Genomic DNA, 14,673 nt, shown 5'->3' with positions numbered 1-14,673 from the left:
AGTAGCGTAAATATTTTAGATTTAGAAAACTAATAAGTACACAGATAAGGAAATAGAATTATGCAGCCTCAAGCAAATAAGTATTGTCCGTCAAACGCCTTAAGATGCAAAAGAGAACTGAGGTGCACACATGTGCCCATCACGTTGTGGGGGAGGGTGGGCGGGTTTTTTTGTGGGTTTTGTTGTTGTGGTGGTGGTTTGGTGGGTTTTTTTGGGTAGTGCTAAACAAACTATTGAAGATCACTGTCTTTATAGCAGCACAAGACCATAAAATTTACCTAACAGTCTTAGAACTAGGAGAGATAAATACAGCAAAACACTGTGATCACTACAGGAAATATTAAGCCTCAACATCAACCTCATGCTGCAGTTGTCACCATCTAAAATTTTCAATTCCATAATTTGACATATTTAGCAATATGCCTGCAGGAAGGAACTTATCAGACTTGTTTCAGTGAGGTGTCAGGGCAGATTGAAATGCATATAAAGCTCAGGATCAGCTTGCTCTTGCCAGGCCTTTGAACATCTCACACGCTGCACTCGACCTCCTGATTTCTGTTAAGACTGGCTCTTATTAGCAAACCCTGAACTGAAAGAACACCACATATTATCAGTTAATGACACTGCAGTTAAACAACTAAGAGCTCTTACAAGCTACTTAAGACCTAGACATCTTTTCAGTACATAATTTCCTAAGTCTGCAAATCAGTCCTTGACTCCAAAAGAAAATATGAGCTTCCACTTCATTTTGTCTAACAACCTATGTACTCCAAACACAGTCCCAAGACAAAATAGACAGACTGGAATGTAATGCAGCAAGTCAGATTTTCCATGGAACAGTACCACAACTCTCAGCCCCCAAATATTCAAGGTGGGAGTTCATTACTCGGACCAACATCACCACACAACCACTAAGGTATATTAAAAACACTTTTATTTACATCACTTAGCATAGCTGTCTTTCAAATGGAAGCATGAAAAGAGTCAATGGCACAAATCTGCACACAAGTTAACCTAGAGATATTCCCTCTATCATAGATACACTTTGACCAGCAAAAGCAAATAAACAATTCTGCTTTTGAAGAAAACAACCAATACATGAGTAAGGACCATACATTCTAAAATATGTATGATGTTCTGACTTGCTTTCATTCTAGACATTACTTCATCTTGAAATGTAAAACCTGTCTTAGATACAGGTTCAGTTAAACACAAAAAATATTACAGAACTATGTGATTCAAGACTTGAAAACTTACTTGAGCAGTTCATAATTCTTCTCATTTAGTCTTACAGCATTCTCCCGCCAAAACTTCTCAGACTTGTGCACAGGACTCCACTCCAGTCTTCCTGACTTGAGCTCAGAACTGTATTCATCAAAGGAGCTGTGACACAAGATGTAAATGATATACTGGCTAAGTTTGTATGAACAGTCTGAATCACATGCCCAACCTGTCCCTAACAAAGCTGGAGCATAAATTGCTATGACACATTTAGAAGTTGGTGATCTGCAGAGCATGAGAACTGTTCCGTCTCAACATTTTATTAATAAGAAAGTGCATGAAAGGCAAGATGAAAAATTTGTTTTCAAACATGCCTCTCTATTCACTCCAGAACACTATTCCTAAAGAAAAAAAAAAAGGGAAAAATCCAAGCCACTAGAATGCGACATTTTGGAATTTAATTAGCTATTTTGCCAGTTTTTTAGGCTTTAAACTTCCTCAGTCAAGGATCCCAGTCTTTGCTTTCCATCCAATTAAACCTTTGACATGAACTACAATAGGCACTTCAGTGTAGGCACAAAAGCAAGAACTAGGTAAGCACTAGAGCATACATCTAAAAGATGATTTATGTTCTATTCAGCCTCTACTCCCTTACAACAGAAAACTATTATATACAACCAGCATCTCTGTATGTTCTACCTTACCAACTAGTATTTACATATCATAATTCTGTAGATTATTTAGCCTTACAAAGGAAAAAAGTTTTACCAAAGCCCATACAATTGCCTTTTTTTTTTAAAGTTCACAATGCAAAGCATACCTAAGGTCCTGCACGCTCTCGCCGAGCTTGTCCAGTAGAAATTTGATATCTTCACTTATGTCTTCATCATCATATTTCTGCTGATCCAGATTCTCTAGCTGCTTTAAAACCTTACACTGAATCATGGCAAGGGCATATTCTTGGCGAGTTTCTCTCTCAGTAGATTTCTCTAACAAATTCTAGAGAAGTAAAGATGTATTTATTTTTGGGTTTTTATAAAAAAGACTACCTTGAAACAAAGTGGTATTTTTAAGAAATTCTTATTGGCACTTTTTAATTTAGTAAGTGACAGAACTGACCACTTCCTGAAATAATCTCTCTCTTCAATATTAGAAAGTATTAATTCACTTTTTTTTAACATTTTCCACATCAAATCAGAGTGACTACAAAGACTATTCAAAGAAAAAAGAGCAGGTTTATATCCCAAATACCAGAATCTCTGCCATAAATACCTTATTTTATCTTGAATTATCATTTTAGCTTTCTGTGCAGCAACAGCACAAAGCAAAAAAGTCTTAAAAAAAAAACCCCAAAACAACCTGAAGTCATGTTTCCAACTGAAGGGTTACCATCTGGATTAAAGTAGCTCCTTTCAAATTTGGGAATATTCCAAATAGACATTTTTATTCAAACAGAAGCTTGTTGGTAAGACTGGAATCACAAGCACAGTATGTAACAGTCAGGTTCCAATGTCATTTATTCATTACATTTCTACTCAATTTAATCAGCTTCAATTACATTGTTGAATCAGAGCTGGCCACCTGCACTTTTTGATAAAGCTGAAAACATGAATCTCATATAAAGATGAAGTCCTTAACAAACAAAACATGTGTTCCTATAAATAAGAAAACATGTACCAGAAATAAGCAATGAAACTACATAGAAGGAATTTGACTGCATCACTCTCATGTCACAGAACTATTACATACAAGGTTTCTTAGATAACAGACATCCTATTAGTTAGCAAGACAAAACACTGCAAATCAATGTTAAAACTTGCAAACTAAAAGTAAGTTATATTACTGCTTTTAATGGTCACATACAATTAGATTTAATGTGCAAAAAAAACCCCCACCCCAGTTTCTACTTCAGTAAGAGAAGTAAAAGGTAATTCAGAGGAAGTAAAGCAAAACTACTTAAAAGTGCTAATGAGAGCAAAAGGACAAATCTTAAAAGACAATTCAAGTTCAAGGAGAAGGTAGACAAAGTTTCCAAAGAACTCCTAGTTAAGAGAATTGCAGGCAGATGTGAAAGCTACTCCAAATATTATTATCCACCTCATGTAACAGTGAGATATTCAAGCTTTACATAGTGAAATTGAAAGGATATGATAACAAAATACAAACTGAACAGGTGACTAAATAGAATGGATCAGTAAACCACTCAGTGATGAAAAACAAAACCTTAAGGTACGAAATTAGTTACAGGCAGGAAACAGATATAAAAGACAATAAAAGTATGAAAAATGAGGGGAAAAAAATTTACAGGTAAAGAAAGCAATTGAAAGAGACAGAAGTACCCAATATTTATTGCTTTATAGAAAGAATTATTACATTAACATGATATACTTGAGGCAATTGACAAAGAGGTAAAATAGGTCAAATTAGGAGAAATCAAGTAGTAGAAAAGACATACAAGTTGTCAAGACTCATGACACACCTTCAGTAAGGCATAGGTAGATTTGGGGAATCAAGTCTAGTCTTTTATGCAATTCACCCTTTTTTTTCCCCCATACCCCATAAACTGATATTGTAGCACCTCACATGGGAAAAGGGCTATTTTGTCTATTCTGCCAGTTTTAATGTTGCTTCAGAACTCTGATGTCTAATTTCTCATCTATTATTTTCCTGGTTGCCTGTGTACAACTCATTTTCATGCCAACACGAGTCTTTAACATTGGCAAAAGAAAACAGCTAAATTACATTCCCCAAAGCCTGTAACAGAACCACCTTAATTCTTTCTTAGCCTTTACTTATTAAAAACAAAAATCAAACTTGGCTTCATTTTTTTTCTCTTCTTGCAAAACACATCAAATCTAAGAGCTAGCTACTATTTGTCCTACTTTTTATGACCTCAGAATTGGAAGAAGCTGGATATAAACTGCTGACCCCCTCAACTTCTTTTTTTTTTTTATTTTTTTTCCAATCCATCTTGCTATATGTCCCTGCTTAATCCTGACACTGAGATTGTAAAGAACACTACAACAGAGGTCTACATATTAAGAAAAGCCCCCACTGAGACCTCACACCACTGTATTCCTTCAATCGGAAAAATGGCATATTCTTACAATCCGCCTTATCCAGAAATTTTTCAGTGGCAGATGTTTTCAGATAAAAAGAGTAAGCACCTTCACACACCTTATTATTTCTAATCAGCCAGTCAGCAAACAACAATTCCCCTCTCCTCTTCCTAATTTGCTTGAAATGCTTACTATTAGAACAAACACAATCAACACCGAGGAAAACAAAGTTTCCAAGATCATCCTGTTTTAAAACAGAATTTTGAGTTGTTATAGCATTCCTGTATTACTCACAAAGACACTTGACAAGCATGCACGTAAAACTATTAGCATCCATGAACATAAAATAGTACTCTCACATTGAAAACATCAAGCCCAGGTACTCAGTTATCCCAATTTATCTGAAATAGGATCAGTGATTTCAGGTAATGCAGACACAGTAAACCAACTAATCACTCTTACATGGATGTTCTCGTTTGTCTTGACACAGCCACCAAAAGGAGATTTTTGGACTAGCAGATAAAAATAATTTCTCAGTTGGACAAACACGTGTGTGTTCAAAGTAGTATTTTGCTAATTAAAGCTTCCTAAGGCAAAATTTATCAGGTATTAGTAACTAAATTGTTTTACACTAGTACAAATAGAAAAAAGAATCTTGAATTAGAAAAAGAAATCACTAGTGACTGTGTTAACATAGTTTAGTTTTTTTAGTCAACCTTATTTTAAGAACACATTGAATAGCAGACATCTATTACTTGTAATAGCATGTCTATTACCTGTAGCAAACCTCAGCTCACACAAAAAAAAAAAAAAGAAAAAAAAAGGAGAATTAAGCTTTCAATCCAGTTTACTAATGTGGCCCAGCACAAACAGCTGTCCATCAGCAACATTCCAGACCTAGGAATTCGGGAGAGAAGCACAGCCTCATTGCAGTCAACAGGTACTTACCCGAAATGCTGCAAGAATGATTCTAGTTACTTTCTCTTTGACAGATTCCTGAAGAATATCCGACAGCACTGGGACAATATTATACCGTCTAAGATATTCACACATTTGAGGGCTAAATGCCAGCAGCCACACACAGAAAATCATCTGATACTGGAGCTGGAAACCACATTTGTTGCTCAAGACACCCATGATGCTGAAAAATTGACATAGTACACATTTAATTTTTAAATAATGACTCTATAGACTGCAGATTTCCACCCTGAAACATTAAAACAAATGGTTAACAGGAACTTATTGGAAAGAGCTGCTGAGGATGAGCATACAGTGCACACTTCACAGTATCCTGCATCACTGCTTATCATTGTACAGAATTGTACAATGTTCAGAAAGTTGTCTTCTAAAGATATAGTTAGTTTCTCCTTAGCCTGAGAGCCATAAAGCAGCTTTTCCCATGTGAACCGATGTGGTACTGTATCCATCTTCAGGTTCACCAGGACACTTTTTCCCCTGGCATGTTTAGTGCATTATTTGTCATTCTAGGAGAAACAGAAAAACACACAGCAACTCCCTCAGAGTTAAGGAGGAGTAAACAGACAGAACAAAATCTACACAAATTGAACTTGTTTTCTTAATTGTACCTCTCCACAGGAGTGTCTGAAATGAGCTGAAGTACTCATTACTTAACAGTGAGTTCTCAGAAAATGGCTCATAGACAAAAATATACAAAGTACTGCTAGAAATAAATAATATCAAGATCTCCAAGAAGAAATCATGCAGAAGATGTGCTCAGCTGAAGTTTTTAAAATTTAATAAGCAATTTCCAGGTCCATCATGAAATAGCTAACTCAACCTAAACTTAAAAAATAATCTGTGTTCAAAATCACTGCTATCAAGTTTAAGACAAATTCAAATTTGTTGAAACACAGGCTTACTTAATTAATACTTAATTAAAAAGCCTCCTTTGTGAAAAAGGCTGCATCAATAGTGTCATCTTGACACACATGAACTTCATCTGAAATTTTACTTCACTGGCAACTTTGACTTTTCTCCATTTCAGGATACAGGGGTATTTTTCATTAAAGTGCAAATCATATAGCAACAACCCCCAACAGAGGCATGAATGGCAGAAAAATTGTTTATAGACAAGCATCTTTTAAATAAGTTTAGTGCTACCATCCTAGCCTCACACAAAGCTATTTATTAAGAGAATCTGGATAAATGAAAGACTTACTTGAAGTCACGTGTGGCAAAAAATTGAGCTTAGCTCTAGAAAATTTCTCCTTTCATTAATGTTTTCAGACTGAACACTTCCAAACTCAAAGACAAGGATGATTAGCAGAAACTCATTTCATTAGTCCTTGTTCTATTACATAATAAACAGTGCACCTTCAGCTGAAGACAAATGGGTACCTTTCCCTTCAGATACATATTTAAGCAGTTCTTCTTGAAAAGGAAAGTAGCATTAAAGCATCAACATTGCAAGTTTCATTTGTCTATTTGACTGTGTTAATGTTTGAAAACAAACCTCATTGTATCCAAAACAGAACAGCTGTCTACTACAAGAGTTCTATTGCAAAAAAGGTCACTGGGGAACGTGCTATTGTAGGTGCAAGTATATCCATATAAATTGAAATAGATGCTCACCAATTTACTCCATCTGCTTCTACCCATGCAAAGCGATATTCATTGACCCTGAGCATCAGCTGCAGACATCCAGCAACACATTGTACATACTGAGAACTCTGGGTGAAGAGAACAACACGACATTTCTTACAAGAAGAGTTAGGTACTAAGTGCTGAACTTCAGTTTTCCAAATTAGGCTTTACTGGTATAAACCAAGAAGAGTTCTGAATACTAAAGAAGTGTTACACAAGTGATACCACTTGACATTACTAGAACATGTGAACATGCCTTCCTTCAGTATCCATGAATGAAAGCTGTCTTCTGCTTGATTATACTTGTCAGAGCCCTTTCATCCAGAGAGTCAACTGTTATTCCACTGAGCAAACTTTGGAAAACAAATCAGCAAACAGGAATCTTGAGCTTAGGTTCTTCCCACTCCAACTCAAAACAGCAGTGGTGCCCTTACAATTGTCAATTTTGCTATGCATTTGCCACAGAGTACCATACTTATCATAATGAGATGTGTATTTAGACAAAAACAATGCCACCAGAAAAACATGTGCTAAGAAAAGAATAAGACTAAATCTTTCCCATCAGAAAAATGATGAGATGCACCAATTAACTCTATTTTCATTCATGAACAGTCACATTAAACAGTTTTTCATCAGTAAAACATGTATTTTCTGTGTAGTAACATATAAGATGGGCTGCAGTTCAAAAATGGGTTTTGGTCAACACATTGTCCCTCCCACTACAGCAACTGAAAAATCCAAAGGTACAACAGAAATAGCATATTTTTCTCTCTTCTTACTCAATTGTCAGCATTATCTTCACTAACACTCAGATACGCTGCTGAGAAAATGTTGGTTGGGGCTTTTTTTCCTATAAGCCTTTCTCTTTACAAAGTGTTTTGAAAGTTTTATGGTAGCTCATTCACATAATATAAGGTCAAAGCTTTCAAACATTTAATGAAGTAAAGAAACTAGGTGATCCCATATGAAAAGAGAAGAGACAATAAGCAGAATTTAAAATTAAGAGTAACTCATCCTGTTTCTCTCTCATGAGAGATTCAAGACCTTTATGTAAAAACTAAGTCTGAACCTCTAGGCCCAAATCATCATACAGAACACTCATTTCCCTGGGTAAGTATTCACTTTCACACCCCATGCAAAGAAAACAGCTATAAACATAGACAGCTCTCCCACCCCAAATAATATATTAAGTTATCTGCATCACCAGCCCGTATACTATTGAACTTGGAGTTTGCTTTCATAAAAGCATTCTCTTCCAACACTATTATAATTGAAATTTCATAATAGATTCCGGCCCTCATTATAAAATGCTACAACTGCATCTCTAATTTATTCTGAAATAAATTAGTCAGGAGCTGCTTCAGAATCCTGCATAAGCTAGATCTGAAATTGGAACACTAATGAACTTAGGACAATACTTGCCCAATTTAATTACCCAAGAACGTATTTGCACTATCAGTTCTGCTGCTCTGGGACCCTGCTGTGGCACAGCACATCCGTGCAGTGCTACAGTACAACGAATACAGATTTCTAAGCAAGTCAGAAGAGCTCCATAGTAAGTGATGTTGCATGTTGTAGAGCTATCTACTCTTTTAAGGCTATGGGATAGAGGGCTGTCAGTCTAACAAAACCTAACAGTATGGCAGCACAAAGATCTGCACATGAAAGACTGAAATACTTCATCTTCACCCCCTACCCATGGTCATGCATAACAGTCTTTCATCTTTCCTACTTTAAACAGTAGACAGATGGCAATTTAAAATGCTCTTCTCTACAGAAAATTAGAACTTTAAAGCAATGATTACACTTAGAAGAACAACAAATTCCAGGTTAAGTCTTTTGAAAAGCTGTGAACACTTTCAGGTTGCAAAAGGAACAAGAGACCAAACTGAATTCTACTCCACATCCAAGAACTAAGATAAATTGCCTCATCCTGCCGCAACATCACAGCAAATCCTGTTAGGATGATCATTGCATTTGTTAAACTGCCACAGTTCGTCTCCAGGCTCAGCACTCATTATAGCTACAGGAAATTTAGTATCAAAAAAATACTGATGCAAAAAGGACAATCCGTTTTCCTTTGAATTCAAGCTATTCAAATACGAGAAGCTTACAGCTTTGAAAGCACTCTTGCAATTTCATGCTACAGTGGTTAAGTGACAACATTAGCTTTAATATCTGATGTGCCCTTTCTGAGTTCAACATCCCAACAGCCAAAAGCTTTGTAGCCTTAGGTTTCTTCTACAACTCCAACAGCTCCGTCCTAAACAGACAATATTGAATCACAGAATCATTGAGGTTGGAAAAGACCTCTAAGACCACTGAGTCAGTGACTTAAAATTGTTCAAATATTAATTTCACATAATTTTTTCAAGTTTTAACAAAGAGAACGCTAGATACATCTACAGTTTTAACAGCTCAAACAAACTTGTAAAATATATACTTTCACTGCCAACATTCAATGTGAAATGAGTGTTTAAAAATACTTTTGTTTCTTGGCGCCATCACCTGGCACTCTGCTGTAAAATTCAAATTCCAAGTACTTCTTATCACTGACACCAGAACAGATCTGCATCTTAATCCAAGGAGTGGGTATCACCTGCCCAAAATAGCAAATTGACAGATTTCAAAGATATACTCACGTCACTTGTAGAGACTGCTCCTGTTTCCACAGAACCCCCCGTACCACGTAGTTTCTAGCAAAAAAATTAAAAAGTTTAAACTCAGACCTGTCTTTCACCCCTAAGGAACAGCTGTTACCAAGTTTCTTCTGGTTCTCCAGTCTCTCTAGTCATAGAAAAAGAACAGATTTAGAATCTATTAGATAGTTTTCCTGCTCAACACATTATCATAATGTATTATATTTATTTCCCATGCACACTTTGTGTCTAGAAAAATATGCTTGAACCTGATTCTCATATATCAAGATTTAATTTTTATTTATGTACAGATTTACTCAAGACATATTCAACTTAGAATTTGAAAGCTGTTGTCTTGAATCTTTCTGAAGGAAATTCCAATTTTAAGATAGTACTTTCAAAGGAAAAAATATAAAACTCCTTTTTAATAAACCCAGTTTAGAAAACTATGAAAAATACACAATTACTAAATCTACTGAATGTTTCTCCACTCTCCAGAGTGCACTTCTGCTACAACACTACCTTAGAGAATGATATATCACTAGGTTTTTGAAGGAAAAATCTGCAAAAATGAACACAAAGGAGAATGTATTATCTTTGAAGCAGAAGCTAGAAGTAAGCAGTTCATACTGAGCTACTACCGTAAAATGATGCCCAAAAAAGCCAGAATTTATTTAATTTCAAGAGACAAGACTAAAAATAAAAGCTTTATACTACAGTCAACTGGAAAAGACTTTTGACATTCAATTCCTGCTGCCATGAGATTTTTCTTCCTAGTAAAAAGTTCTGATAACCAAAACAACGGAGGCAAGACAAAAACCCCCATCACATATTTTCTCAGTGTCCAGAAGAAAAATTATTGTTAACAGAAAAGGAAAAAAGCTTTACTTATTTAAAATTTAAATTTCAAGGACTAGAGTAGAAAATGTAAAATACTAAGTTAAAAACTACATGCTTGAATAAAAGATATTTATTTTTAAAAATGACAAAGTAAAATTTCATTTAAAAAAATCCAAAACTAAAACTATACCTCTTGTTTGCACATCTATATGCTAATATTCTTAGAAAATGTTTTCAAAGTCACTGTAATGTCTAAACAGAAGCTTTTTACCTGTGAACTGAGTTGGGTTTTAATCCAGTTGAAATAGTAATTCAGGTCACTGCCTTCCATAAGCTCCCTTCCCCAAGCAGCCAGTTTGGCAATAATTCTTGCTGCCTGAAAAAATAATAATAAACAGATTTTTCAAACACAACAATTTCAGAATTCAGTGAGAAGTCCTATAAGCTTTGGAAACCAAGTTTAAGGAAAAAACGGTCCCTTAAAAAAAATCTACCTGTTTTCTATGTAGGCGACTCTTTGTGCCTAGTAATTTTGTTTCTTTTCAGCTTTCTGCTGCTTCTACTTCCAGTAACTGGTTTCTTTTCACAGTATTATCTGTTACTCATAGCTGCTGAAGTTCACAAGGTACCAATGAAGAACTCAGAAGATGGATGGAAGCTATCAATGGGCTACTGCTGTAGGACACCATTACAGTCAGAATTGATCAACAGTAACACTTAATGGCCTAACACGCGTGAGCAGGCTTGAAAAGCAAAAACGAAACCCAAAGGGAAGGTAGAATTTAAGAATGAAGTTGAGGAGTAAAAATGTAGTCAGGTTAAAAATTTTCATGATGCCTATGGCTCAAGAATACTTGAAACAACAGTATATTTCTATGTCAGCCTCTCCAAATTATATTTGAAGTAAATCTATGTTGTAGCCTGCAACTTATTTGCAAAAACATTTGAGCCAGCTTAGATATAAAAAAGCAGTGTAATCAATAAACTACTGAAGTAGGGGTTCATTTGCCTGTATACAGCTCCATGATGCAGTGAGGAGACTATTCCAGGCACCTTTCCACTTCACTGCATTCACATGTGCAGCACCACCACCGCCGATTTCCAGAGGATTACAAGTGAGAGTCTGGAACAAGATCTCTACACTAAAATGCATCAAATCCCCTTCTGAACGCAATCAAATAACCCTGTAAAATCCCTCCAGCTTTACAAGACATTAGCTCTCTAGTCTACCGTGCTCCTGAGTTAAAACTGCTACCTGGCCCACAAATGAGAGACCATTTATGCTTAGCAGAATTTAAGCCTAGACAGAGGGTAAGTATTTTTATCTGGCTAGGTAAATGCAATGATGTGGTAACAAAAGTATTCCAGTATGCATAATAAGGAGGAAAATAAAATAAAAACAACAAAGATTACACAATCCTAAAACTTGGTTTAGAAAACATTCACGTGCTTAAAAAAAATATGCACAAGGGTTATGAAAAGGTATAATAAGGCAGTAAACTCAGTGTTTTAAAGTGGATTCACTTCACATGAGGTTCTCTGCAGTACCTAAAGGAAATGTTATCTGAAAAACACAGATACTCTCTGAGTAAAGAAATGCTGAAGATGAAAATTTCCATTCCACACATTTAAAAGCCACCATTCCAGGGAGACTAATTAGTTGGCACTGCAAGAGGCCAAAAAAATCAGATTTTACCTGCATATTTGGGAAGTCAAAATTGTCTGAACTTGCTCAAACTGCAGTTTTGCAGGATGGGTGTTCAGCAGCATTACCACCAAATAAACCAAGAAACAAACTACACTAACAAGAAAAACCCCAGCCACCTCCTCCCTCAGCTGCACAAAGAAACCTGATTCACATCCACACAGTCAATCAGTTAGATTTAAAAAAAGAAAAAGAAACAAAAGGAAAAGAAGAAGAAGAAGAAAAAAAAAAAAAAGGCAAGCCTGACATTTTCCTTGAGAACAGGCCAGCTAACTGTTCAAGTGGCAGCACAGCCCCAAACAGGGTTGCACCGGCCACACCTAAGGGCAAACAGCATGACTTGCCTGGTGGAATCCTTGCACCAGTACAGTCTAATGCAGGCCAGGTACATGGTTTTGCAGTTTGAGCCCCTGGTTTGATTCTACCATCTCATGCCAGCATAAACATATGCAGTGAAGAACAATTCACAGCCATGCAGCTTTCTCCTCTTCAAGCCATAATGTAAGTTTCACTGGTGGAAACTATGGTCTTCACTAGGAATTTACAGTAATACAGCCATATGTTTGCCCCACAAGGAAAAAAACCCTGTCAATATGAAATAGCCAGTTCTTACCACTGATGACAAAAGAATTCCAGAAAAGTTACTCCATATACACAACCAACACCCAGTAGCTCAAAACACAGCAGAAACCATACACTGCATATGTGTGCTGGTTTAAAAGTTAACCAGCAGGGGGAATGAACCCAACTCAAAGGAGAGATTATAAGTCAGAATAACAATTTATTAAAATAATACAGTAAGTACAATAATACAAACAAACAATTGGTCTCAACCCACAGAAACCCAAATGTAAAACCCAGTACCCTGGGGCCTGAACAAAGTGGTGTTCCTTGGGCCCTGTTTGAGTCCAAAGTAAAGGGAGAGGGGAAGAACCTGCTGGTGGGAGAGCTGCTGCAGTCTGGCCAAACTGGTGATCGCAGTCCAGTGGTGGTCTAAGTCTGGTTGAGAGCGATGAGATGCAGCCGTCCTCTGGATCCCACGAGTGGGTTGAAAAATGTTCCAAAACTCCAAGATTATATATCCTCCAGTTCAGGCAGGAATGTTCAGTGCTCCCCTCAGGGCGGGGAGTTCCACAAAGGGTGTGAGGACAGAAACATCCTCCTATCTCACAGGCCTCTTAACACCTAGTTTATAGCCTGAGGAGTCAGGCTCTATGGGCAGAGGGTGCGAATAGTCTATTGACAACAATAGTCTAGTTTCTGGGAAATGACATGGAAGGCTATAGAATACAGTTTTGGGTTACACCCACCATGATGAATTGATCTCAGCTGTCCTAACTAGGACAATATGATTGTACTGAGTTTGACTAGGATGGACTTAATTTTCTTCATAGCAGTCCATACGATGTTGTGGTTTAGACTGGTGCCCAAAACAATGCTGATAACATATCAGTGTTTTAGCTGCTGCTGAGCAGCACTTGCACAGCTTTCAGTGAATCGTCTGGTAGTTCAAGTATATGAGAAAATAAGGTTTATCAAGGTAAAGATATTTTCCTTGTACAGGATGAAAACTTAAATTCTAGTATTTGTACAGCATGAGGAGTATTGACGGGCAGTTCTGATAGAAGTCAGTTTTTCAGGTATGTCTTCCTGTACTTAATTATGTCTAAAATCCTTACTTTTCCGAGTTTTTAAACCTGCTCTAATCTCCCAGAAAAAAAAAAGTCAGTAAACAATGTAACTCTTGTTTCTAAAACGTGGCTAAATGAAGCCTGTATTAAGAATGACTCATCTAGAGTGCAAGAGGAAAACTTTACAGGTCAGGCAGAAGTTTAGCTTCAAAATCCAAAATCTTACAAAGAAAAACAGAACCAGCATTTTCTGCTGCCATCTTCAGATTTAAAACTTACCATATGCACAGTGAAGAGATCTTGTCGATTCAACATCGGCAGAAAATAAGACCATGCAGTGTTTTTGCCACGTTTTGCATAATCAAAGAAGATGCAAACACGCTGATGATTTTCCTGCAAAAATTAGGAGAGGGGAAAAGATGACGGACTTGCAAAAGCATTCAACATTAACGCAGTTATTTGCTCCTTGTTAAGTTGGCACATGTTATCAGAGCACATCCTGGCATGTAAGAGCCCATGGAAATTTTTTGGTTTGACAATTACTTGTGGATACAGTTCATTTCAGCACTTCAACATTATGGTTAGAGATTTGGCCCAGGGGAAACAAACCTTGAAACCCTGGTTATATCTCAGCACTCTTAACACCTGCTTGAGCAAAAATGGATATATCCGTTTGAAGTAGTAAGTAGAATGAGAGAAATGAGAAACAAGACAATTACTGTCATTTTTTAAGAGGAACACTACTCTTCATCCAATCAATTATGCATGACTAAAGTCCGTACAAAGTTTTCCATGTATTGCTACTTCTAGACATGAGCCTGTTGTTCACCTTGGCTCCATGTGCTACAAGTGAAACTTCAGAGGCATAAACTAGCCCTGCCTCTCTATTCCTCTCAATGGGAAGTGAGCCCTTCTCTACCAGATGAGGCTACAACTAATTCAGCAGTTCTCAGGCAACCTGCATACCTAAGAGA

The 14,673-nt window shown here is 36.7% G+C and overlaps 1 protein-coding gene across 2 annotated transcripts in view; it reads right to left on the bottom strand.

The window, feature by feature from the left end:
- ATP6V1H (ATPase H+ transporting V1 subunit H) overlaps positions 1-14,673 on the bottom strand; it is a 48,739-nt gene that overhangs the window by 19,258 nt on the left and 14,808 nt on the right. For both annotated transcript variants that reach the window (XM_018080257.2, XM_029959402.1), the window contains exons 5-11: positions 13,979-14,092; positions 10,635-10,739; positions 9,527-9,580; positions 6,873-6,970; positions 5,229-5,421; positions 2,042-2,220; positions 1,258-1,383 (exon numbers count right to left, since the gene is read on the bottom strand). In XM_018080257.2, coding sequence (XP_017935746.1) covers positions 1,258-1,383; positions 2,042-2,220; positions 5,229-5,421; positions 6,873-6,970; positions 9,527-9,580; positions 10,635-10,739; positions 13,979-14,092 — 869 coding nt within the window. The remainder of the gene's footprint in view (positions 1-1,257; positions 1,384-2,041; positions 2,221-5,228; positions 5,422-6,872; positions 6,971-9,526; positions 9,581-10,634; positions 10,740-13,978; positions 14,093-14,673) is intronic.

This window comes from Manacus vitellinus, unplaced genomic scaffold (genome assembly GCF_001715985.3).
Source record: "Manacus vitellinus isolate BGI_N305 unplaced genomic scaffold, ASM171598v3 scaffold_1_pilon, whole genome shotgun sequence".
In the NCBI taxonomy this organism is placed as follows: Eukaryota; Metazoa; Chordata; class Aves; order Passeriformes; family Pipridae; genus Manacus; species Manacus vitellinus.
The sequence above is the reverse complement of the archived record's forward strand: the minus strand, read 5'-3'. Positions and strand labels throughout refer to the sequence as shown.